General features: G+C 40.7%; 1 protein-coding gene across 7 annotated transcripts in view; it reads right to left on the minus strand.

Annotated features, from left to right (window-relative positions):
• Nucleotides 1-26,244, minus strand: part of AFF2 (ALF transcription elongation factor 2) — a 528,832-nt gene that overhangs the window by 138,778 nt on the left and 363,810 nt on the right. For all 7 annotated transcript variants that reach the window (XM_056809873.1, XM_007507264.3, XM_056809876.1 and 4 more), the window contains 2 exons: nucleotides 21,211-21,247; nucleotides 20,934-20,988 (listed from right to left, as the gene is read on the minus strand). In XM_056809873.1, the coding sequence (XP_056665851.1) occupies nucleotides 20,934-20,988; nucleotides 21,211-21,247 (92 nt within the window). The remainder of the gene's footprint in view (nucleotides 1-20,933; nucleotides 20,989-21,210; nucleotides 21,248-26,244) is intronic.

The following is a 26,244-nucleotide window of genomic DNA, read 5'->3' on the forward strand; positions in this document are numbered from 1 at the left end:
TAGAATTAATTTTTAATAGATTCTTAAAAAAACAAACCCTTTACATTTTTCCAAGGTAGTCAAGAAAACATAGAAATATACAGACTTTTTAGCCAACTTGTAGAGGCACCTGGGTGGCACTATAGTGGATAGAGTGGTGGGCCTGAAATCAGAAAGACCTGAATTCAAACGAGGCCTTAGATACTTCTTGGCTGTCATACTGGACAAGTCACTTCACTCTTTGTCTCAGTTTCCTCATCTATAAAATGATCTGGGGAAAGAAACTGCAAACCACTCCAGGATCTTTGGCAAGAAAACCTCACATGGGGCAGATATAACTGTGGCTGAACAAAAAATAACAAATGCAGCAACAAGTGGAAAGGGAAAGAGAACCAGAATGACCTTGCTTTAGGTAGGCCTGAACACCTTTAAACTATGAAGAAGTTGCCACCCTTCACTGAGAGACACCTGACCTCACGGGGGTGTCCTGTAGCATGGAAACTCTAGGTCTAGTCCCTGTCCCTGTATCATGTTATTTGAGAGGCCTATGAAAGCTAGTGCTTTCATTCTGGGGGTATGTTCATTTTCCAGAAAAGATCCCTCTCAGATATAATTTAGCTGGATCCTTGAAAAAATGGATTTCTTGGATTCCTGAAAATGATATTCCTTAGTTTATAGACATAGATTTTAGCATTTGTCTAGTCAAACCCTTTTTGCTTTACATTGAGGGAAACTGAGGCTCTACTAATGATGAAGTAGTTTGCCCAAACTCTTATATGTAATTAGAAACTTTAGCTGAGACTACAACTCTGGCATCTTGATTCCTAATGCAATGCTATTTCCACCATATTGCTTGGTGTGGAACTTCCAAAAAATAGTAAGTGCAGAGTACTTTTGAGGAGCTAAGAAAATTCGTATTTTAAGAAGCAAGTGTCTCATTTCAAATACTAGACAAAGTTGGAGGGGAAGTTTTCTATTATTACGGTTTGATTGGATGGATCTCAAATGGTCCCCATGTTTGTCACATCATTCATGTCTGGGCCTTATTCCAATCTCCAATCAACTTTCCCAAATGTTCTCCAAGGATGCTTTCAAAATGAATATACTCTTGGGCACCCCAAGTACTGCATCCCCTTGGGCAAAGGTAGTCTGCTGTTATTGCAACTTTAATGTTGTGGCATGAAATCCACTGGTCTGCCATGAAAACCGAAGGGACTAGAAGACACTGAAGGATTAGTTTCCCAGGAGAGCAAGAACAAGGCCATGTTTGATTGACTGCTGTTGAAATATAGCATTTTGCTAATTATGAATGAGCATTAGTCAAGCTACCTCAGAGGCAGCCTGTGGCACCGCTACCTCACGTCATGTTGGTGGAAGCTACTGTGCTATAAACATTAATGAGGAGGAAACTGTAAACTTTTGGATAAAATTAAAAAAAAAGACATCTGTCCTTGTGTGCTATGCAAGTGAAGCTTACTTTATGTGACAAAGGCCTTTCTGGCACAATGTGTGCAAATGTATGTATTTACTTATTTATTGGTAAATCATAACATATTGAGGCTTTAATAGCTCAAAAATGTATTCAAACTTTGGGGACACCCTGTATATTAAATATCAGATAATCTTGTCATTGAAAGGGAATCTATGCTGAGACATTGTATAAAGCATGAATTTCTTATAAAGCGAAAAATCAGGTTGAACTGGATAGTCTATATCCGTGATGGTGAACCTATAGCACACATGCCAAAGAGGGTATGCAGAGCCCTTGCTATGGACATGTGCTCTGTCATCCCCCACCAGAGTTTATGGCTAGGTAGAGGGTCTTGGGCAGAGCTGCTCCCTTCCCCCTCTCCACCATGCCTAATGACATTTTTTCATATCACCTGCCCAGCAGCCCAATGTGAGTGCTTCCTCACTCTTCTTTGAGAGGTGAGGGGGGGAGTAGCACATGTGATACTTGGTCGGGGGGGGCACAACATGGCATGTGGTCTCTGAGGGCAGGGGCAAGGCATGAGCAGGGCACAGTACGGGGTCTCTACAAGGTTCACCATCACTGGTCTACATGGTCTCTTGCCACTCTCAGAGCTATTGATTCCATTTTTAAAGTCTAAATGTGTATACAGTAAGTTTTTTAAAGAGGAGGGAATCTCTTCTAAAAATATCACCTCAAATTTCTACAGAGGCTAAAGGTGGACAGTGATTTAATTCTGATCAATCCTATAAAAACAGGTAGTAGAAGCATCAATTTACCGCTTTTAGAGATGAAGAAACTGAGCTTCTGAAAGCTAAAGTAATTTGCCCATGGTCACATGGTCACCCCTCCTTCCTTCCTCCCCCAAGATGGGCCTGTAATCTGGACCAAGCCCTTTACTCTTTCCCCTGCACTGGAATCAGCTCTGATTCCAGTGATCTCTGGAATATGATCTCTGATATATTTAGGGCCATCCCCTAGATCAGTGAGCCTGTATTTCGTCTGTTAAAAGCACTCTCATTTCCAATTTTCTTTTTGGCCATTGTAAAGTGGTGTGACTCATTTGGTTTATTTATTTATTTTCTTGCTGAGATTCTATTTGCAGCTGCAATTACATCAACTGCTGGGTTCTACTCACAAGAACTGGCTTTGTAAAGGGTCATCCCTTTGCCAATTACACTGAGAGAATAAAGTGAAGATATACCTTCATACCACTGAATAAAAAAGTGGAAGCACCTGACACGCTCTTAACTAGAAACTCTTTGTCCAATTGGGATGACCTCTCCCAGCCCATCTCCCAATCAGCTACTCCCAACCATCAAATCCGATAAAACAACTCTTTTCCTAGGATTAAAAAATAAAAGCCTGAAGATAAGACGCACAATTTCAAAAATCAATTTGCCTTAGTTGAAACTGAAAAATTTCTCTCAAAGCGACTCAATGAAAAATGTTAAGACTACTATTCGGCCCAGCAGCAACACCTAGCATTAATGCAGCACTTCATGTCATCTGATGGTAATCATACCCCTGCATGGTAGGTGCTATTATAATTCCTATGTTACAGCTAAGGAAACTGAGGCAGACAGAGGTTAAGTAACTTGCCCATGTTTACAGAGTTAGTAATAATGATGATGATTTACATCGCTTATATAGCGCTTATTAGTTGCTAGACACTATGCTAAGTACTTATAATTAAAATCTTAGTGGATTCCCCACAATAACCCTAGGTGGGAGTTTCTGTCATCATTTCCATTTTACAGATGAGGAAACTGAGGCAGACAGTGTCCAGGGTCACACAGTTATTAAGGGCCTGAGGTCAGATTTAAACTCTGACTTTCCTGACTCTAGGCCCAGTAATCTATCCCCTGTGCACTGTGCCATCTTGCTGCCTAGACATCAAATGAGACCATTGGATGGCTTACTGGTTGTTTACAGCAGCAGTCCATGGTAAGGAAGGTCTCAGAGGCAGCTGGCCCTTCAAGCTGAAGTGCAGGTAATGCTAGATTTTACAGAGGTGGAAGGGACTTCAGAGGCTATTGACGACTTCAAACCAGCTGTGAAGAAAACCAGCTGTGAAGAATTCCAGCAAGTAGGGTTCCGACCCTCTGGTGAAGATCGGCAGCAAGAATGAATCCATAGCTGTCAGAGGTGGCTTGTTGCCTGTTGAGCTGCTATAATCAGTAAGTAGGAAGTTTTTCCTCATGGGGACTCAAAACCCTTTTGAGAGAAGAGGACCCAAGGCAGCGTCTTGGGAGTATACTCATAGATGTGGATGACCAAACAACAAAGGAAAATGAGAAGGAACCGTCAGATAGGTAGGAAGAGAACCATCAGAGTCTGATATGATGAAAATCCAAAGAGGAAACAGAATACAGGAGTAACTAGTTATATATAGATATACTATCTCATATGTATATAGCATATATAGTATATATATATATATATAACCTTATATATATAATATTGCTATTATGAGAAAACAATACAAGTATTCTTTTTAAATGACTTGAACCGTTTCAAAGCCTTGCTTTGTCCTGAGCTACATATATCACTGCTAAAATCAGGTTATGATGTACTAAATCAGTCATTAAAAACAAGGGCCACCCTCTACACAGAATCTGGACATCAAAAATTGGGACTATATTTTCACTTAACATGCCTCTTAACTAAATTCCTCACAGTACAATTTTCCAGCAAGGAAGGGGGGAAAAGATTAGTCTGCTGGGCCTAAGAAGAAATAATCTAACAAAACAAATATTTTTTAGTGGCGCATATCTCTTTTATGGCAATAGTCTCTTAACTCAGTGCTTATTATGAGTTAGGGAAATGGCACCTTGGTGGATTATTTTTCATAGTTCACTATCAATAATGTGTTTTCTAAGCCATTGTTAAAACTATGTGCTTGTATATTTTGATATACAGTGTGTTCTACAATAGCGTGCCTTTGGAGATTTCATTCTGATTTTTTAAACCCATTTAAATGTTCCTTATACTTCCCCTCTAGGCAAAAGCGAGCTCCTGACTCAAAGGGCTTCCTAGTCAAGTTTGAGCATCACTAAAGGCAGAGATTGAAGTATCTAATTTAGGCACAGACCATGATAGTGAACATTGAACATCATAATGGATTTATGCAAGCAAATAATTATTTCATATAATAATGGGAGTCGTTCTATACATTTTCATTTATATATCTTTGCATTCAACTGATTGCCTTTGGGCAAAAGAAAACTTTAGCATGCAAAAAAGGACCTGGCTCTATTTATCCGAAAAGAGAACACCTACATGTTAGTTATAATAATTCATTGTTATTTATCTGCACATTGGAATCAACTGCTGCACCACTAATAATATGCCCAGGCACATTATTAGTGTGCATTACATAGGGGGTAAAAAGCTAGCCTTCTCATTGGTTGTGAGGATTTCTTCTTGCACACTATGCAAAAGCCTATGTTCTGTTACCTCATTTAGGAAAGAAGGGACCAACTCTTACCTAGGAGGTTATATTTTGGTCTAGAAGCTTCTTGGAGAGGAAGGGTGGTTATGAGGGAGGATCCTACCTTTCCAATGATCTGCGGTCATTATAGTCCAGGTTATATACTCCTTTTTTTAAACCCTCACCTTCTATCTTAGAATCAGTACTATGTATTTGTTTCTAAGGCAGAAGAGCAGTAAGGACTAGACAATGGGGATTAAGTGACTTGCCCAGGGTCACACAGCAAGGAAGTGTCTGAGGTCAGATTGGAACCCAGGACCTCCTGTCTCTAGGCCTGGCTCTCAATCCACTGAGCCACTTAGCTGCCCCCTATATACTCCTTGAGGAGGTCTAAAGACTAGAAATACATTCTCAATTCCTTTGCAATGAAGGGTTCCTTTGAATATTTTGCCTCTAACCCAAGACTGAAAGTAGACCCTCAGAGTAACTCTACCCCTGGGTGGAATTGGCTCCCACCTCTAACCAGCTCTCATACCATGTCTAAGTACCAAGAGATGGATCATCTATGGAGAAATATACTCCCCTTACGTGTCACTCTACATCTAAATAAATATAAAAACAGAAATTATGAAAACCAAGGAAGAAATAAAATTGAATCCCAAAATCACTGAAGTGACTAATAAAAGTGGAAACTATATTCTGGGGGAAGACTAGTAAAATAGGCAAAATGTTAGTTAATGTAATGAAAAAGGTGTGAAAACTGTCCAAAGGAAAAAAAAGATTCCCAACAGATGAAAGGGAAATATAGTAAATTATTAGGAAACTTTTTGCTCAATTTTATGGCAACAAAACTAACTTAAATGACATTGGGGATTATTTACAAAAATATAAAATATCAGGTTTAACACAATCAAAAACAGACAAAATGAAACAACCTAAATTGCAGGGAAAAAACCTGAACAAGCTATAAGGGAAAGTGCATGTGGGGAAATCAAACCAAACTAAACAAAAGAAATCCAAGCCCAGGTGGATTATATTAAATATTCAAAGAAAAATTAATTTGATTTTTTCAGACCAATCATTTGCAAAAATAGGGAAAGATGACATTCTATCAAACTCCTTCTTTGAAACAAAGAGAGTCCCAATAGATATACTTGCAGGAGATAAAATAGAGACCAATAGCTCTCATGTAAAAAAACAAAAAACATTGAATGAAATATTAACAAAGAGGTTCTGGCAACATGTGAAAAGAGATATGTTATGGCCAGACTGAATTAAATAACAGGAATATAGAGTTGGTTTGATATTAGAAGACTGTAAATGAAACTGACCCTATTGATAGAAAAAAATGAAAATCACGTGATTATCACAATAGATGCAGGACTGGCATCCTAGCAGTGGTAGATCTGGTAAGGAAGGGCAGCTTCGGGCCTCTCCAAGGAACCCAACACAAAGCTCCACCCAATTTAAAGGGAATATTATGAGAACTCAAGCCAGAGGACTTGGAGGAGCTAAAATCAGAGGGTCTGAAATGTAGTCCTTGCTCTTTAGGACCCCAGCTTGCCAATGGTGGGGGCAGGAAGTGGAAGCTAGAAGGAGGCAGAGAGAATACCTCCAGGACATGTGATCTACATGTGAATAATAGCAACAAAACAGAAGATAAACAAGTTCAGGATGGGAAAGAACAAGAAGGGTAGTATTACTACTACCATGTTAGAGTAGATGTATCATTTTTTTTACCCATAAAAACTGTACATGACAAACTATCATTTCATATGTAATCCTTTTTCCTATCCTTTGTAAAGAAAAATGGTCATGTTTGATGATGACAGCCTAGTTTTTAAATAAAAAATAATAATTAAGAGCATTAGCACCATTACTGTGACAAGGTCTCTCTCATGAACTTATCACATTTCGACATGCACTCCAGGAACTGAGGGATTTCGTAAGGAAAAAAAACTTAGTCATTTCTTTTGAAATTATCTTCTTTTCAGAATTATTTTGCTTTTCTTTTTTGGTTTTGGCACTACAGTGGAAAAAGGACCCTGGCCAAGGGAGGGCCTGGGGGATAGAGGTGGAATTTCTGAAATATCTAGGGTCAGTCAGCCACTCTTAAGAAAGGTGAGATGACATCTTTTTCATTTCATTTCATCAGAGGAGGAAAAGGTGGAAAGAAATAGAAGGAATGGACCTAGAGGCAGTGGATCTACCCCTTAGTACCTGGGTGACCTTAGGTTAATCACTTAATTTCTCTGGGCTTCAGGTCTCTCTTGTGTGAAATCAGAGATCTGGCCTTGACCATCTCTCTGAAGTCCCTCCCAGGCCCAGTTCTACAGCACTCTGATCTCTTGATAAGGGGTGGCTTTTAGGAGATTGGTGAAACCAGCAATGGGAATCTCTTGATCTGCATTTCTGCTGTCTGGCTTATTTATAGGCCCCCTATGTGAGCAAAGCCCTGTTGGGATATTAGCAATCAAGTTTGTTATCAGCAAAGTTGTCTTGTACGTTAGGTGCAATGGTAATCATATCTAACCTGGAATTTCAGTGGGGTCACAATTTGGTCCTTGAGCCTACAATGGCTGGTCTGCTTTTCTGAGCTTGGCTGAATCTGGCAAGTTGACTCTGTTGCATAGACTAGCCCAGTCTCCTTGGAAGAGTATAAATTGCACTATGGCTAGTTGGAAGTACAGGCAGTTAACTACTTTGTTTGAAATGCAAAAAGACTTTCCAAAGAAACCAAAAGCAATAATAATAATAATAATAATAATAATAATAATAATAATGCTATAGGGGCCTCTCTATAGATATAGAAACACTGATATGAAGTGATCGTCCGCTGACGTAGTACAGGCAGAGGGAGATTGTTTGAATTCTGAGGCCTTTGTCAACAACTCTAAGTAGTCTTTTTTCCAAGTCCAGGGCAGCAGCCCACTGCCCTTCTGGATTTCTCAGGGCTGCTGTGAGGATCTAATTTTCAAGCCCGGGTTGCCATGGGAGCAATGGGGAATTTTAATCCAGTGCTAAAGGTCAGGACAGGTCACCAGTTTCCGTTCTTCTTCAATCTCTGAATCAAAAGCACAAAAAAGGAGCTGAACAGAAAGGTCAGCCCTAACCCCCGAATTCCATTCTCTCATACAGGGGCAGCTGGGAAAGACAGGATTTGTGTCTGCCTGCACATTTCTCTGGAACCATTTAAATTGGGGCAAAAAACAAGGAAAAGAAATGTGCCTTCCAATCTCCTGGACCTCCTGGGATGGGAAATGTGCACAGTGTGTGGGTAAGCCTGGGTGGCATGTGTGCGGCTGCCTGTGTTTATAGTACTGAGTTAGTGTCCAGAACTGCACGTGAATCCCCAACCAGGAGAGAATGACCCTTAGAACTCCAACAGTCACCAAGTCATCTTCCTGGAGAGCTGTGGGAGCCAATCACTTGGCTCGCTCATCTCTTACACTAGTAGTTTCCACACTGCTTTCTTCATTCTCAATAGTACCATGCAAATCATTTCTTGTGTGATATATTTGTATCACGTATCCCAGATTTCAAGTTTGGTGGCCATTGAGCTATACTCATTTGCCAGAGGAAGAACCTGAAGCTCCAGGGGGCTGGTAAAATGATTTCCTCAAAACCCCAGAATTAGTAAGGAGCAGCTGGGATCTGAACTCAAGTCTTCTGATTGCAAGGTCCAAGTACTTTCCACCCTTTTATCCTGGGATTTCGTCCATCTTGGTTTTTTCCTCCCACGAGTCAAATACTACCTACCCTCTTATGAAATGGCAACAAGCCTTGGAAATGAGAATTCTGCTTTCAGTTATTAGGAACAAAGAAGACTCCCAATGCATGGGCCATTTTCTTTTCATCACTATCTTAGAAGTCTGACCTAATCCTATATGGACTTAAATATGAAAATGTCTCTTTCTCCACATGAGTAGTTCTTTCTTGGAATGTAAAGGAGCTCATTTGGGGAAAGAAGAGAGGGGCCCTGGATTTCAGTTCTAGGAAATTCTAAGTTCTTTACATATAGAGCCGACGTCTAGATCCCACCAAGTAGCATATAACCAGGCCCCCTCTTCTGCCAGGATCCTTTAGCTCACATGTGTACAAAGGATTCAAACCAATTTTAAAAGACCAAGTAAAAAACACAAGAGGAAGCTTGGCGTGACCCCTTATATCATAATGGACAGTGGGATGGGCTGGTAGAAAGGAATATTGGAGAAGTCATGATTCTTGTTTATATATTAGCTGTGTGACCATGGGCAAGTCAAAATCAGCATCTTGGGTAATTCTCCAAGTTATAAAACGGCAAAAAGAGTGGCTGAGATGGAAAAGTGGAGAAAATTTCCATACTGGGAGTTACTTCCACCAATGAAAATATTCTGAATCCAAGAAAAGCACACCATTAAGGCTTAAACTCTGAAAACATACACTGCTCCCTGAAATCAAGAATTAGTGAATTTTGGGTTAGCTTATGTTTCGCATACTATTGTTTTTCCTTTATCACCCTCTCTTAAAGCACAGATAAACTAGAGTTGCTTCTACATAGTATCAGAATCTACTGTATCAATTTGGGAAATGTTTTTATTGAGAGGGCTACAGTATACATTTTCCACAATTCTCTCATCTGGGGAATATTTGGCTATCATGAGCACTCTCTCCTCAAAAAGGCTATAAAATAACAACAGGAGAGTCCTTTGGGGCTAATGTGGTGCTTAACTGGCCCTAAAATGCATTTCTGGCTCTAAATCCATCAAAGCCTATAACTCATGGAATCACAGATCATCAGGCAGGACAAGATCACAAGAGGTCATATGGTCGGTCTGGCCACCGATCTATGTCCTGTGACCACCTCTGCTCACTGCTGTGTCTCTGGCACAAACCACTATATTTAACGAGGTTCCTAGGCCGTGCTCTCCTGAATTTTCCACTTCCTCTTCAGCAGCCTGGATTCCTGAACTGGTATAACGCCCTTATTCTCCTTCCAGCTCCCAACCGTGTCTGTAATGTTCCCTTTTGTTTTCGTTTTGTTTTTGCAGGGATGGATGAGCTTTCTTATATCCTTTAGATATTTTACTGAAGTTTTCTTATATACTTGAGAGTCTATTATATAACATAAACACACGATATAATCATGTTATGTATGACATATTTATTCTATAGTAGAATGTTATTTTATTCTATAATATGTTATTTCATTCTATAATATACTATTCTTTATTCTTTATTTTACTGAAGATGGCAATTGTTTCAATTCATTTTAGTTGAATCTTTAAGATTCTCTCTGTAATCCATCACATCATCTGCAAAAAGCTATGATTATTATTTTTTAATTTTATTGCTACAGCTAGCACTACTGGAATCATATCGATTCTTAGTGGTAAGAGTAGACATCCTTGATGACCTTACTGGAAAGACAGCTAACATTTTCCATTACCGAATGCTAGTTATGGTTTTAGATGTTGTTGATTATACTATGGAAAGGTTCTTTTATTACTAGGCTTTAAATATCTTTTATATGAGTATTATATTCCATCATTTACTTCACCTAATGAAACAACCATGTTGTTTTTATCATTATTATGACATCTATTTTGTTTATAGCTTGCCTAATATTGGACCAACACTGAATTTATTATATAAATCTAATCTGACCAGAATATATCATATTTTAATATATGGCTAAACCTATTTGTTAATATTTTGCTCAATATTTTGTATTGCTATTCATTAGAAATAATGGACTATATTTTTCATTCTCTACCTTATCTTACCCGAAGTTTGATAGGATATTCCCTTTTTTATTTTTGCAAATAACGTATATAAATTGGATTTGCTAATCTTGGTACTTTACATATTTTTGTTCTAGTTAATATGGATCCATATCATCACGTTTTGTGGCATTTGATTTGAAAAAATAGTTTCTAAGAATCCTTTTGTTTCCTCTATTTGTTTTGAGTTTTCTTTTCTCACTTTTGATTTTGGAAAACTTGCTTTTTCTCTCTTAAAAAAAACTCAAATTAGCCAAGTTTGTTGTTTTACTAGCTTTTCCTAAAAATCTGTTCCTAGTATTATCCAGTTGCTTTTAAAAGTTTTGTTTATGGGAACAGCTGGGTAGCTCAGTGGATTGAGAGCCAGGCCTAGAGATGGGAGGTCCTGGGTTCAAATCTAGCCTCAGATACTATCAGCTGTGTGACCCTGGGCAAGTCACTTCACCCCCATTTCCTAGCCCTGACCACTCTTCTGCCTTGGAACCCATACACAGTATTTATTCCAAGATGGAAGGTGAGGGTTGGAAAAAAAGTTTTGTTTATATCTTCTTCGATTTGAAGAATTTCTATATTTGAATTTTGTTGGGGAGATTGATTTGCGGCCTTTCTAGTTTTTTTATTGTTGTTGTTGCATGATCAATTATCTATCTATTCTTTGTACTGACTGTGAATTAAAGTATTTATAGAGAAATTGTCCCTTAAGGGCTGCTTTGGCTGAATCTGAAAAGTTTTGGTGTATTGTCTCATTATTGTCATTTTTAATTCATGAAATTACCTGGTATTTCAATGATTGATTCTTTGACCTATGTACTCTTTGTAATTAAATTATTTAGTCCCCATACAAATTAGAATTTCTTCATTAATGTCCTTTGTTGTTTCTTATATTGGTCCTTGGTCATACGGTAAAGAAAGTCTGTATTCAATAGTTCTGCTTTCCTTCATTTGTTTTATGAGATTATTTTTTGCACTAACACATGATAAATTTTTGTAAAGTTGTAGTATTTATTTGAGTAATAGTTGTGTTCCTTTCTATTTCCACTAAATGACTATAAGAATTCAAACATATCTAATTTTTTAACCTTAGGGAGGCACCTCGATGACTGAATAGAGCCAGGCCTGGAGATGTGAGGTCCTGGGTTAAAATTTGACCTCAGATACTTTCTAATCGTGTGAACCTGGGCAAGTCACTTAACCCCACTGCCTAGCCCTTACTGATCTTCTTCCTTGGAACAGATACTCAGTATCAATTCTAAGGCAGAAAGTAAGGATTAAAAAAAAAAAGAAACTTCATTTTTTCAGGCTAATTTGTTAAATTAAAAAAAAACTTTTTTATTTTAAAAGAGGGAGCAGTGAGACTCCAGACAATTACAGTTCTTTTGTCCATTTCTTCCTATAATTTGATTAACTTTTCTTGCGAGTTCTTAGATGCTATGGCATTTGGGGCCAGCATGCTGATATTTACCATAACTTGAACCTCTACTGGATCTCTACAGTCTCAAAGCTTCTTGTTTCAGAAGCCTAGAGAGGATGAATGTTTGGGGGAGTGACATCATCTATTTCAAATGTGGCTCTAAAAATGGTATGGCTCCCTGTTTTCTTGTGGGCAACAACTTGGTCTGAGATGACAGTCTAGTCCCTATTGCAAGGTATTGTTTGAGTTCTGCAGTATTTTTGTAGTATGATTGATTTCGGGTATGATTATTTGCCATCCATCATTCCATCAAAGTCAGCAAGCTTCTGATCTATAATTCTTGTCAGGTGCTACATTTTTACAGCCCAGAGTTATCGATATCATATAGACTTTCTACCATTAGTGATAATTATTATTACACCTGATAATAAAATCACCATTATGTCATTTTATCATCATTATTATGTGTCTAATATCATAATTATAATATTATGCCAAACTAGGTGAAGGCCCTTCCATTCCAAAATCGATACTTCAATTATCCTCTGTCATTCAACATGGTATTGACTTGTGTTGTAGAAAGATAATGATAGAGACAAGATTATACCGATTATACTGATACTCTCCCCCAGGATCTGCATGTGCAGCAATCAATGAGGAAAGCAACACAAAAACTCCCAACTGGCTTCCGCATCACACTTTTAAGTGCTAGGCCATGCTGATGGAGTTTGGTGAGGATAGCCATTGGCTGGATGTTGACCTTGTAAAGCATGGGAGGCAGGAGAGACAATTCAAGCTCTCTCTGAGCCCCTGATTACAGGAAAACCCTGAGAGAGAAAGCACTTGATTTGGGCAATTGGACAGAGGGGTGGGGCATGCAAAAATGTCCTAGGGAGCTGGGAAGAGGGGGACAGAGCATCACCCTGAGTGTCAGCTGTGCCACAGCTTCACCAACAAGGTTCTAGAGCAATCTTTAAGACTCTCTGGAGTATTCAAATACTACAAGTTATGTGAGCCCAAGAGCAAAGGGATCTTGATTTTCCTTAAGCTAATGGAGCATAAATGTCTGTATTTTTGACTGGTATAATTAAACTGAAAATCAAAACCCCAAACCAAACGATCCTCGGTTCTTTAATAACTATTCTTTTCAAGTACCCAAAGCCATCAGCGCTTTCTGATATGAGCATTCTGCGTACCAATGTTGCGTGTTGGCACATTATCCCATATCCCAGCCTCAGTGTAAAATCTACTTGATGTCTGATTACTCTTCATAAAGACCTCATGCTGATGCATCTCAAACTGTGAATTACCTTTAATTCACAGCTTGATAAGGCTGCCAAATTTTGTTTCTGTGCTCCCAGGTGGCTGTCTATGACACAATGGAAAACTTCCAAAAAAGATATTAAATACTGGGAAGAGTTGGAAGAGCCTGAGAAGCCTAGTATGTACATGCAGGTTCTGGGCCAAAGTTCTCAAAATCCTTAGCTGACAAACTTGCCTGATTGAAAAGAAACCCGCTGCTCTTCCCGAGGCACAAGGAGTTTGGATTGAAAGGCCAGCAAACCCAACAGGAATGCACTCTGTGTCATTAGGAACAGATGTTACCCTGATTCAAAGAGGATTTCTTTGCTTCCTCTTACATTATACAGTCAAAGAAGCCCGGTGACTACCTTAGAAGGCAGAGAATGGGACTTGGAGCTCCAATGACAGATTGCCAGACTCAATTCCTTAACTGGCTGCCTGGCAGTCTCTGGGCAAGTCACTTCACCTTCCAAAGCCCCATTGCCCAATTGGTCCTGTAAGGTACAGATAATAATAGCACCTACTTCTTCAGAGTTGTTCAGAGGCTCAGACGGGATCCCATTTGAAAAGTTCTTTGCAAATCTCCAAGTGTCATGTAAACAGCAACTCTCTTACCCTTTGTTAACATCCCTTCCGTCCTCATCCAACTTCTGATGAACAGCGCGAGCATCGACTATTGTGATGGTTTTGAAGATATGAACAAGAGAGCCCATTGTGAATGATCTCTCTTCAGTGCACAGAAGATGCGTTTCAAACTATAAAACCTGCGGCTATTTGGTGGAAGGGTGACCGATGTGTGTGGTACCCAGTTTGGCTTCATTTCTGTTTCCTTAGTCAATACCTAAGAATTTTGCGACCTCATCCAAGGGAAAAAAGGCATCCTTGTAGCTAGTAAGACTACCTGGAAAAATTCTATTTTTTTCTCTCCTTTATTATTTCTCAGCACGACTAGAAATAACTCAATTGTCCTTACGTACCAAACCATTTCGGCTGGCTAAAAAGCTCTCTTAAACACAAGAGTGTTATATATGGGACCAAGGAAAGATCTGGGAACTTGAGAATTCTTGCTGCTAATCTTGCTGTCTATATAAAAGTGGCTGAATTGGATGGAGCCCAAAACAATGAATCCATTCGATTCTCTGAGGTTCAACTCTAAGCTGGGTCCTGTGGTGCAATCTGAAAATAACAGGCCCTTGCTTATATGCTATTAAGATGACCGCAGGTAAAGAGAATGGAACAAAGCTTTCGTTGCCACATCTAATTCTTCTGAGCAATAGACTGCAACCCTGGGGAAGCAATTTATGCTGTTCCCTTCACTACTGTCAACTGGAAAATGCAGCTAAACATGATGACCTTTACAAATGTATTAAAGAAAAACAAGAAAAATATAATCACAGGAAATTTGTAAATATCGAGGCACGATACTGTTTAACCTGAGATATTCTTGTGCAAGTTTTACTCTGAAAATTGTTCTCAGTCATTAAATCACTACAGCTAATTGGGGTTTGCTTTGTTCTTCTACGTGCAGCCCACTTTATGCATTTCTAGACCACACAGAAGAAAAAGGAAATGCAATTTAAAATGTTAGATTTGAATTTAATGTTTGAGACCAAGTGAAACATTTTTCGTTGGGGGGGGATTGAACAGAGCAGGCTAATTATTGCTTGTAATTCTGCTTGTTCCTCCTACCTAAAATGGGCTTTCTAGGGCGGTGTTATGTCTAGATTCTGCATTCCTTAAATCATATTTTGCCTTTATTTTTCAAAGAGAGCTGGTCTCATGCTTAACTTACTTAATAAAAACAATCGAAGTATCTGCAGGCATGACCTTTCCAGGGAAATGTGCTGCTGCCTAAAGCACCTGCCAATTTGGTCTGAATTCCTAGGGGCTTTGTTATTATCCCTTTGACAGCAGAATTCCCTTATCTCTTCTTTCTAAGTAGGTAGTCTGCAGCCCCTTTGTGCCAACTCCTACTAGCCAAGGAAATTGGGTTGGCTCCATGGGGTCAATATTCCTAATGACACCTCTAAGTGGACTCATTACTGGGCCCCTTTAAACCCCAAGTTCACTCCACTAAGTAGAGGAAGTGGGTTTTATGACCAGGAAAGATATCAATATGACCACATCCTCCTGAGCTTTTACAGAAATGACCCAATCGTTCTCTCCAGCAGGGGTTAGAATACAGGATATACTGTAGGAAAACCATTTTGGGTACTTTCCAGCTGGACAGTGGCCAGCTGCTAACAACCGAATGGAACAAAAGCCATGCATGTTGGAGGCTGGCATAGCCTCATTGGTAATGACAGAACACAAATCGAAGTGAAGGCTTGACTGGATGCCCTCGAATTCATGGATGTTGACAGAAAATCTTTTACAGTGAAATTAGTTGTGCCTTATCTGCTCCCATTTAGTGGGCCTTGAAGCAAGCTAACAATCCAAACTAGTAGAAACTAGGCTGTATTTAAGCAATGCTAAATTGTAATCTACAGGATCAACCCCCCACCCCCAACTCAATAACGAAGAACAGCATAACATGAGCATACACTGTTCATTCAATGGGAGAGGTTAACAGGCCAACAGTTGTATGGCTACCATATTCTAGTACTTTGTGCGAGAAGACTAGAGCTTTTGCTGGCCCAAATATAGTCCCCAAATACTGACACTTTGAAACTAATAGAGACGAGAATTAAATTTTCGGCCAAGAACCCTGCCCTTGATTCCTTAGCCGAGCTTTTCTTCTAGTCCAAATTCACTGGCTCCTACAACTACAGAGGCTTGAGGGTGAGTTGTAAGACTATAGGAATTCTAAAGTAGGCAATTATATGTAACAGAAGGTTTTGGCTTGCACCCAAACACAGGTGTCAAAAAAGAAAGCCTTGCTCGCAGCCTGGAGCCACGGCATTTCTGTTCTATTCCATGGCTGTGGTATACCTTAGACTAAGGAACTATTACCTTGCCCTCATCAGAGAAAGGGTCTAGCCAATATGAAATAGCATAGCGGTCTACTAATTGGGCTCCCAAGGTATGACCCCGAGGGGCTTATGACTAAGCAATCATAATTCAAACAGAGATCAAAACCCGCTTGCTTACGATAGCCAATTCTGTGGCTTGTTTCCAGTGTACTGTACTTACCTTTATTCCCCAGCACTCCCTTACTCCATCCCTGCAATCTTATATTCCAGTTCTCATCCTGCTCCATTGTGAGACTTGTTCTGGCCCCACAGGGATCACTGTCTAGGCATCTACAATAGTAGTTGGGCAAGTACCTTTGGGTAAATTCCACCCCTCTCCCCCTCTCTGCCCCCCCCCCAAATACCCCGTCCTCTCTTTTAGAGGTTTACTTTGTGGCTGTGATAGGCTTCCAGTGGAGGATAGGTTCTCTGTACTCTAGAGCAGGGACCACTAAGAGTCTTCTCCCTATCCCACCCTTTCCATTTGGCTTTTGGGCAACTGTGGAATCAAATATCATTTCATCTTTGTCTCGTCCTTTTATATTTTCTGTTTTAAATCAGTTTTCTAATGCACATAATCATTTGTGCACATGTACGTATATTGTATATATACCGATATATATAATTTATATATATTTAATTGGTATATGGATAATTATTATGAAGTGCAGACTTCATAATAATTATCCATATATCGGGGCTAGATTTTCACTTGTTTTTACATGACCGGAAATGTTTGGAGACCATTATTCCAGCGGAATGAAAGGAGATAGACAGACAGGCCATGAAAGATGATTCCAAAGACAGCAACAAGGGACAGAGCATGGAGTGGAGCAACGCCACTCCATCTACTGAGGAACAGACCCAACTGAGGCCAGCTGAGCAATGCGGCTAGTAAGGAGCCGGCCTAGGGACAGAAGTGCGATGCCATTACAAAAGGAAGCTGCAGGAACTGCTTTCACACAGGACACAGAGAAATGCTTTGAAAACCTGAAGCCCGTAGATCGAGTCCTCCGAGACAAATCTCATTCTGAACGACAGATCTGCTTTCTGTCAACTAGTGGGAGCAAGAACATTAAAGAAAACTTTTAAAGGGATAATACTTAGCAAGAAAATACATGATTGCCCTCTCTAAGGTGGATGCTTCATAGGCTGACTAGGGTCTGCTGACCTCTTGGGCATGGCCTTACCTCCCTGCTTCTGCTCTGCAAGACACACCTAGAGAAGGGCAGAGGGGATTGTGGGATATTTGTGTGCCCTGGAGACCTGCAACCTAGCTTGCCAAAGGGAAAGTCTGGGAAGCTGCCTAGACACCTTCTCTGACATAAAATGAGGGGAAAATGCTAGGAAGCATTTAGATGGTCCTAGCTGGGGAGCTCCAGATTGGAGCCACGATAGGGCGACCAATCTGTGGTGTGGAAAACCCAACAGCGCTCAGGAGAAGGCAGCTCCTTCTGGCTCAGATCTGACTGATAGCACGAGGACTTCAGATCTAGCCACCCAGCTGAGAAAAAGGGCCTCATAAAATGTACTCCGTGTCTGCTTGTTTTATACCCGGCTTCCTATAGAGAGCTTTGGTCCCATTAACTGCACTATATACCACTGAGCTGCGGAGCGCTGTTCTTTGGAAATTCAGCTTATAGCTATAAACCACGATTGACAAGTCTATTACTGGTGGTTACAAACTAGTGAAATATTGTATTTCAAGATATGCTCACCCAAACACTTTTCACGGGGAAATCCAGACATGATTCCTTTCAGAATAAAATCATTTTGGGGTGTTGTAACTTCTTGCTAATGTTTGTACCAGAAAAAGTGTTTAATGTAAGCTTTGTATCAGTTAAAAGCTTGAAAACATGGACACAGTCCTAAACTTTACATATATATGTACATATACATATATAGAGAGAGAGAGAAAGAGAGAGAGAGAGAGAGAGAGAGAGAGAGAGAGAGAGAGAGAGAGAGAGAGAGAGAGAGAGAGAGAGAGAGAGAGGAGGGGGGGGGGGGAGGGAGAGAGAGGAGAGAGACAGAGAGAGACAGAGAGAGAGAGACAGAGAGAGAGGGGGGGGAGGGAGAGGGAGAGGGAGAAGGAGAGAGGGAGAGAGGGAGAGACAGAGAAAGGGGAGACAGAGAAAGGGGGAGAGAAAGAGAGACAGGGAAAGAGAGAAAGGGGGAGACAGAGACAGGAAGGGAAAGAGAGTCAGAGACAGAGAATGGGGGAGAGGGAGACACAGGAAGAGAAAGAGAGACAGAGATAGGAAGAGAGAGGCGGAGAGGGTGGGGGAGAGGGAGGGAGAGGGAGAGAGAGAGAGAGAGAGGGAGAGGGAGAGGGAGAGGGAGAGGGAGAGGGAGAGGGAGAGGGAGAGGGAGAGGGAGAGGGAGAGGAAGAGGGAGAGGGAGAGGGAGAGGGAGAGGGAGAGGGAGAGGGAGAGGGAGAGGGAGAGGGAGAGGGAGAGGGAGAGGGAGAGAGAGAGAGAGAGAGAGAGAGAGAGAGAGAGAGAGAGCTCATTTATTCCAGCACAGAGGGAGGTGGGGAAAGAGGAAAACTCCTCACATCATATGTTTACAAGGCAAATGGCAGGCAATCAATCAGTTTGAATACAAGATAAGCTACATATCAAAAATAAGATGATGATTTACTTTCTAGGAGATGGGGGCAGCTGTCCAGACTTCTGATTTCCTGGATAAAGGGAAACTCCCAGTGTGAAATCTCTTTGCAGTAGCAGTTCAGCTGAGCAAGTCACTTAATCGCTTGGTGACTCTAGGAAACTGCCAAACATTATCTGATTCCTGTGCGTGTGTCTGTGTGTGCAGTAGAAGTAGTAGTAGTAGTCTTTGTAATCAGGAAGATCTGGATTCAAGTTCTGCTTAGAATATGTATACACATAAGCACAAACACATATGTGTGTACACACACAGATGTATACATACAGAAAGCATACATACACACACACATAGTATTTCTCTGTGTAATCAATCCCTCATAAATTGGGAACCGTTTTTCTTACATGAAAAGGAAGTGAGCCGACATACTTTCTAGCAATGAGTAGGATTCCAGAATTCCGAAGCAAGTACATTAGAGCAAATGAAATCCTCTTGTGGGGAAGTTCAAGTTGAAATTAAAAAGAACGTTTTCACCCCTAATGCTGGTATCACATTTCTCTGGGCAAATCTGCCATGGATTCATGACATCATAAAACAGATTGAGAGTTAGAAGAGACCTTGGAGGTCAACGAGTCCAGCCTCCTCCTTTTGTAGATAAGGAGCTTGAGGCCCAGAGTGAACAAGCATCTTGTTCATAGTCACATGAGAAAAATATCAAAGCTAGGATTTGAACCCAGGTTTCCTGACTCCTAAACTAACATTCCTTCCCCCATCCCAGGTTGCCTTTCGCCTTTCCCACTATCCTTCTGACACTGGTAAATGCGGGAGGAGCTGGCTTCATTCATTAGGACTGAAACTTTCCTGCGTGGCTGAATATTCCAATGCAAAGGCATAGTCTAGACTAGAAAATCAAATTAGAGACTGGCAGCAGGATGAGGACTGGTCAGGACTGTTAGTTAAGCTTAACATCTCTCCTCCAGTATGACCTTGGGAATGGCATTCCAGGGCTCAGTGTCTTTGTTCCTTTGAGAATCATTCCCAATAAGCATTTAGATCAAGTGTAGCCTCTAGTCCTTACATATGGCATCAATTAGTCTTTTATGGAAATGATCATACATCTGCCACTAACTCACTCTGAAAGGGAGACTTTGGGCCTTTCTCTTTTGGAAAGTAGACCATCACGAGAGCAATAATCCCTTGGAAGGGTTTTAGGAAAATGGGTACCATATCATATATACTACAGGCCTGAATATGATCTTTTTTCTTTCTCTCCCATGCCTCTTGGCCAATTATAGCATGAATAAGAAATGCGGCTAGCTTGGAGGGAATTGCAGAGTGAGGATTTCAGAACTCCAGTACTGTATCCCTTACTCTTTCCTTCCATCTCTCTCTATTTTGGTTTGCTTTAAGATACAGTTGCTAAAACAGCGAGGTTTCTGGTTGGGTATATTAATTGACTTACATGATAACGATACAGGTTTTGAGTTCTGACATGCTAAATCTGAACTTTGTTTGCAGGCTGTAAAGCCTTCCCTATTTGGCATCCTGTCATATGTTTAAGTAGCACTGATCATGCCAACCTCAGTGTATCGGGGCATGGAAGTACGGCCCTCTTTCCATGGATGGGCAAGGTTTCTTGGGGCTTTGTTGGATGTCATATGGGATAGTTTCTGGCTATGTCTGTATGAGACCTGCAGACGCAGCAAAGTGGGAACCCAAAGCAACAGTGCCCCTGTTCCACAGAGCTGTCTGACAACACCAGCTGCCCTAGCATCCTACGTGATGACCCAGTTGGTAAGTTTTGGTGATTTCAATCACTGTCACTCTTATGTGTCTCTGAAAAGTCCCTACAAGGGACACACATTCTACTCCCAAAACAAAACAATATTCAGGTGGGCAGAGGCCCATGCTTCCTTATCAACAAGGATGGGAATCATGATGAAGTTGCTGCCTCTACAACTTCCTACCAACAGTGCTTTCTCAACACAATGAGATTCAAAAGTAAAGCTGGTATACTTACGACTTCTGTGGCACAGGGGGTTTGGTAGCTGCTTTGATCTCAGGGTCACTCCACTCTGAAATAACAGCAAAACAAACAAAATGACCACCTTATCACTTCAAATGGCCAAAATCCAAACAGGCCCCCAGCTTTGAGCCTACCTAATTCTCATTAGTTCTACAGCCTTCCAGATTAGAGAACAAATGACACAAAATAGAACTGGTCTGCGGTATCCAAGAAAGCTAAATTTCTCATGCCAAGTTCTAGGGGAAAAGAACTTAAAAAAAGGAAAACTTACTTTGCACGCTGTATGCCGAGGTCGAAAGCTGAAGGTCCTACAATGAAAACACAGGAAATACAAACATTAATTAAATGGTACAAAAATAGAAACTGTGTTGGTACTGCTCCTTAAAACTAGGTTTGACTGATGCTGTGAAAAAGGAAATCATTATTACCCTCTCCATTAATGAGTCTTCTTTATATTTCTATTGTGAAGGATAATAATTCGTTAATTAGAGACTCCTCTGTGCCTCCACGACAATCAGCAATCAGCATTGGATTGTAGTCTAAATCAATCTGACTGTAAAGTCACGTGGCCTTGCTCTGCCTCTGTTTTCTCACCTGTAAAATGAGGATGATAATAGCACTTACCTCCCATGATCGTTGTTAGGCTCAAAATAAGCCAAAGCACCTGGCAAACACTCAAGTGCTAGAGAAATGCTCGCCATCATTGGAAATAATATTAGAAGTGACCGCAGTCATCATGGTTGTCATGTCATCCTCATGGTAGTTGCAGTAAGACATAAGCAAAAGGGCATATATAATACCTTGATGAAAGGTATCGTTTTTTTCATTCAACTAAACACAGGCTGGGCTCTTTCTTTTCTTGCACTTCGATTTCTTCCTCTAGAAAATGAGGTAGTTGGCCCAGGTGATCACTAAGGTTCCTTTTAGCACCATGCTGTTACCTCCATCATGGCCACAGAGCAATGATTTCACAGATTTCCCAGCCCAAAGAACTGACAGAAAGGACAAACTCAGGGTGATTATTGAACGTGTAGTCCAAAGTTCCATTTCAACACTGCTTATGCTTGTAAATGCTAAAATTGGGATTTGCACACGAGACCTAAAAAAGTGTGTAGCCCAGTTGAAAACAGTACCTGATGAATAGCAGCAGAACCACCATAACCTTTGAATGATTTCTTCCTCTATTCCCTTTAGTGATGAAGCAAATGGGCAGCAAGCTAAGCAGAAAGCAGCAAGAGAAAGAAGGAGCAAGGTAGCCGAAGACTTGGGTACAGGAGGGTCATTTTTCTCTGGCTAGGGACAGCAACCCAAACCCAGAGGGGAGCCTAGGCCCTGTTTAGGCAGCACATCTGGCTGGTGGAGTTTCAGCCCAGCCAACGCTATTTGTTAAACCACAACAAAAGTGATTAATTTGCCTCAGCTGATTCTACAGAAATCTGCTCCTCTTTTTAAATTCACTACTTCGGTGGAGGTGGGGGACAGAGGATGAGAGAAGGGGATGCTACCATAGTTCCACCTACACGTCATATTTTACTCTTCTATGTCCTAAGGCAGTGAGTTCTGATCGATCCAGATTTTCACATCACTTCTGGCATTTGCCTCTGCCTTTCTGTTCCTATGGACACCACCCTGATTCCTAGGTCCTCCTCATCATTGTCTACCTAGACCAGTGCATTAGACCCATTAGAGGTCAATTGCCATTTACTCTCTCCCACTTCTAATCTGGTCTTCCTTCATGGAGCTGCCAGAATAATCTTTTTTATACAGTAATCTGTCTAGAAAGCCTCTAGTGGCTTCCACTGGCGGCCCTTCAAAATGGGGTGCCACATCAATTTCCCAGTCTTGTTTAATGCTGCATTCTCCACGTAACCTCAATGCCTTCTGTAGGCCTCAGGACCTTTGCTCCCACTGCTGCCACCTCACTGGTCCACAACCTGATCAATTCCCATCTCAAGTGCCAAGCTTTTTTTGGATCCCTGGACCACCCTTTCCTCTAGTCAGCATGGACCCATCTTGGACCTTGTAGAGTCTTGGGGATTTTTGAATTATCTAATGCACTTACCCTGTAGTTTTGAACATAATCGTTATCTTTATTCGTATTGAAGTGCCATTCTGGATTGGTTGTAAGCTCTACAACGGCAGGGGCCAAGCCTCATCCAAAATTGATTTTCCTTCGACAGAGCTTTGTACCCAGTGAACACTCAATAGAGGTCTGTTCAGCGAATGGAGAGATAGATACCTGCATGGTTTCATGGGTGAGGGCACAGAGGGAGTTTAGAAGGATACTGAGTCCCAACCAGACAGGTGTTATCCAGTACAAAAAATAAAATGTGTTTTTTTTTATTCAGGACAGGATGACTGATTGAATCCATGCTAATTCCTCTTAAGTGATTATATTCATTTATGAGATGCCCCATGAGAGAGTGGATAGACAACTAGCCTTGAAACCAGAAGACACGGTTTCAAGATCTACCTCTGGTCCACTCTGGCTACGTGACCTTGGGCAAGTCACTTAAACTTCCATTACTTTAGGCAACTATCTTAAGCCTACAAGTTGCAGAGACAAACACTAAGGTAGAGGGAGTTTCTTCATCTTTCATAGATAAATGAAATTATAGAAGTCGAGTCCCTAGTCCTACACTTCACTACAATTACTATTCTTATTAACATCCCAGAGGACTAAAGCAGACCTGTCAAATTCATAGTCACAGGCCACACTGATGCCTGCAAGATCCTGAGCGTGGCCTAACCAGGTTAAAATGTAACTGGGAAATACTTAAAAATAAATGTAAATAAAATAAAAAATATAACTATTGTAGTTAAAAACAAAGTCAAAACGAGGTCCACGGGGACCCTTATGCATGGATTAGTGGGTCCCTTTTCTATTTGACTCTGATATGACTAGAGAATCTAGCTTTCATGGAGTTATAAAAACAAATTAAATTCTAAAACCTAAAAAAATTAACATAACCACTGACCTTGCCTGAGTTGGATAAATTACTCTGTTCTGCTTTTCCTGGTGTTTGAATTGCAGTAAGAGGTGGAGGCCAGATGTAAGTCATCTCCTAATATGGAGGGAAAAAGCAATTGCAGGTTCATATCACACTCATAGCCTCTCCCCCAAACACGGAGGGGAGGGGAGGGGAGAGGGAGAAAAAGAGGGAGAGAGAGGGAGGGACAGAGACAGAGACAGAGACAGAGACAGAGACAGAGACAGACAGCGCAAGCTATCTTTCTGGGTCCTGCTCTCTAGTCAGCTGGCTGGCATAGGAGACAAATGCTGGGCCTGGAATCAGGAAGATCTGAGTCCAAATGTGGCTTTGTACACTTATTAGCACATGTGCCCCTGGGCAACTCATTAATCCTGTCTGCCTCAGTTTCCTCAATTGTAAAATGGGGATAATGATCTCTACTTCCCAGAATTGTTGTGAGAAGCAAGTGAGATAATAATTATGAAGCATTTAGCAAAGTGTCTGGCACATAGTAGGTACTTAATAAATTCTTATTCATTTCCTCTATCTCTCCCTGGTACTGAATATATTAGGACTGTCTATAAACCTAGATTTATTTCCATTGGGCATCAATTCTTCACTGTTTCTCTTTTATACATGTACATCACTATGAACACATTTTCTTTTTGTTTTGTTTTTTCACATTCAAAGATGATACAGATGGAAGAATTCTCACAGGCTTCTAAGTGGCACTGTGCATTGGGTTTGGGATTGGGAAGACTTGAGTTCCAATTCTGCTTCAGACATGCACTAGCAGTATGACTCTGTGTAAATCACTTAAGTTGTTTGCCTTAATTTCTTCATTTGTTAAATGCTGATAATAATAGCACCCTATCTCCCTGCATTGTTGTTAAGATAAACTAAATTAATACTTACCAAGTACTTGGCAAACCTTAAAACATTATATAAAGGCTAGCAATTATTATTGTTGTTCAAAAAAAGACTAATATCAGAAGGCAACTGATAGAGGAAGAAGAATTGATTAGAAATGAATAGAAGATGCTGGACTGAACTTGGGAAACTGCACTATCAATGGCTCCAACCTTCCCCTTGAAACCAAAGTCTGTGCTACAGAATTACATGGACAATCATGGAGTACCACGTTCTGCAAGGAATCAAAACAGTGGGGTCATCCAAAGGACAACAGAAAGATGCACAGGAAGGCAGTAGCATATTTTCGAAGATGACAGCAGCAGAAGTGCTCTAAAGAATGTCATTGAAGAGATTTATGACTGGTAAAAGGAGGGAAGTTGTGGAGAGTGAGGAGTGACAGATGGAGAGATCGAGTCCTGGGCTGGTACTCACAGAATGTTACAGCTGAAAAGATGGCCTCCAGAATATTGGGTGGAGCCTTTTCCTCCTCTCTGACTTTAGCAAATGGAAGATTTATGAGAGGATATGCATAAGAGTTACCCCAGATGTGGAGGTGTAGGACTAGGTGGGTACCTTCACCTTTGACACTGTCCAAAACGTTACGCTCACATACATCCCTGCTGGCAAACTGAAGCACAGAGCAGACTGTTCATTCTGCTCATCCAGCTACCGCTGCAGTGTATGGTTGTGGACTCGATTTTCAAGGCTGCTCTAAAGGAAGGCACTCCACTCTTTGTGGCATCTAAGAACACAGAATTGGGTCCTTGAACAAACCTTTGCCCTTATGAAGTAGACATGCACCTGGACCGATATGAATAACAGAGTTTCTTATCTCTAAAGCCATGTATCCTACCAGCAAATTCTTCCCTCTAGGGGCCATAACAGTGATACTAATAGATTTCCTTAGCTCTTGAAACAAATATATTCTTTCATGGTGCAATAAGGAAAAGTCCCAATGCTAGAGGATTGAAGGCATCCCTGTGAGGTATCATTATCCCCATTTTTGAGGTTAGGAAACCAAGACCCCAAGGAGTGAAGGGAATTGCCCATGAACACATGACATGTATCAGAGAATGTGATTCAGACATAAGTGTTCTGGCTCCATACCCGGCATCCATATTAGAGAAAAACAAGAGATCAGAGAGAAAACAAGATCATGGAGAAAGCACGAGGTTACATACATAGGTTTATTTGGGAAATACTTTGCTCCACAATCATAAGAAGAAAAAAATTCCTACAAGAAGAATAAAGAGAAGTTGTTTGTTTGTTTTTTCTTTTCAAAGGAAGAGGTAAGATCTGTGAAGATCCTTTTAGAATGTTAAATGCTATTTGTTTACTTCCTGAGTAACTGAATTTTCTGTAAAGTAAAATTAAGTATGTTCTGGTAGCATATCTATTACACATTTTTCTACAGATACAGC

The sequence above is a fragment of the Monodelphis domestica genome, chromosome X (assembly GCF_027887165.1).
Source record: "Monodelphis domestica isolate mMonDom1 chromosome X, mMonDom1.pri, whole genome shotgun sequence".
In the NCBI taxonomy this organism is placed as follows: Eukaryota; Metazoa; Chordata; class Mammalia; order Didelphimorphia; family Didelphidae; genus Monodelphis; species Monodelphis domestica.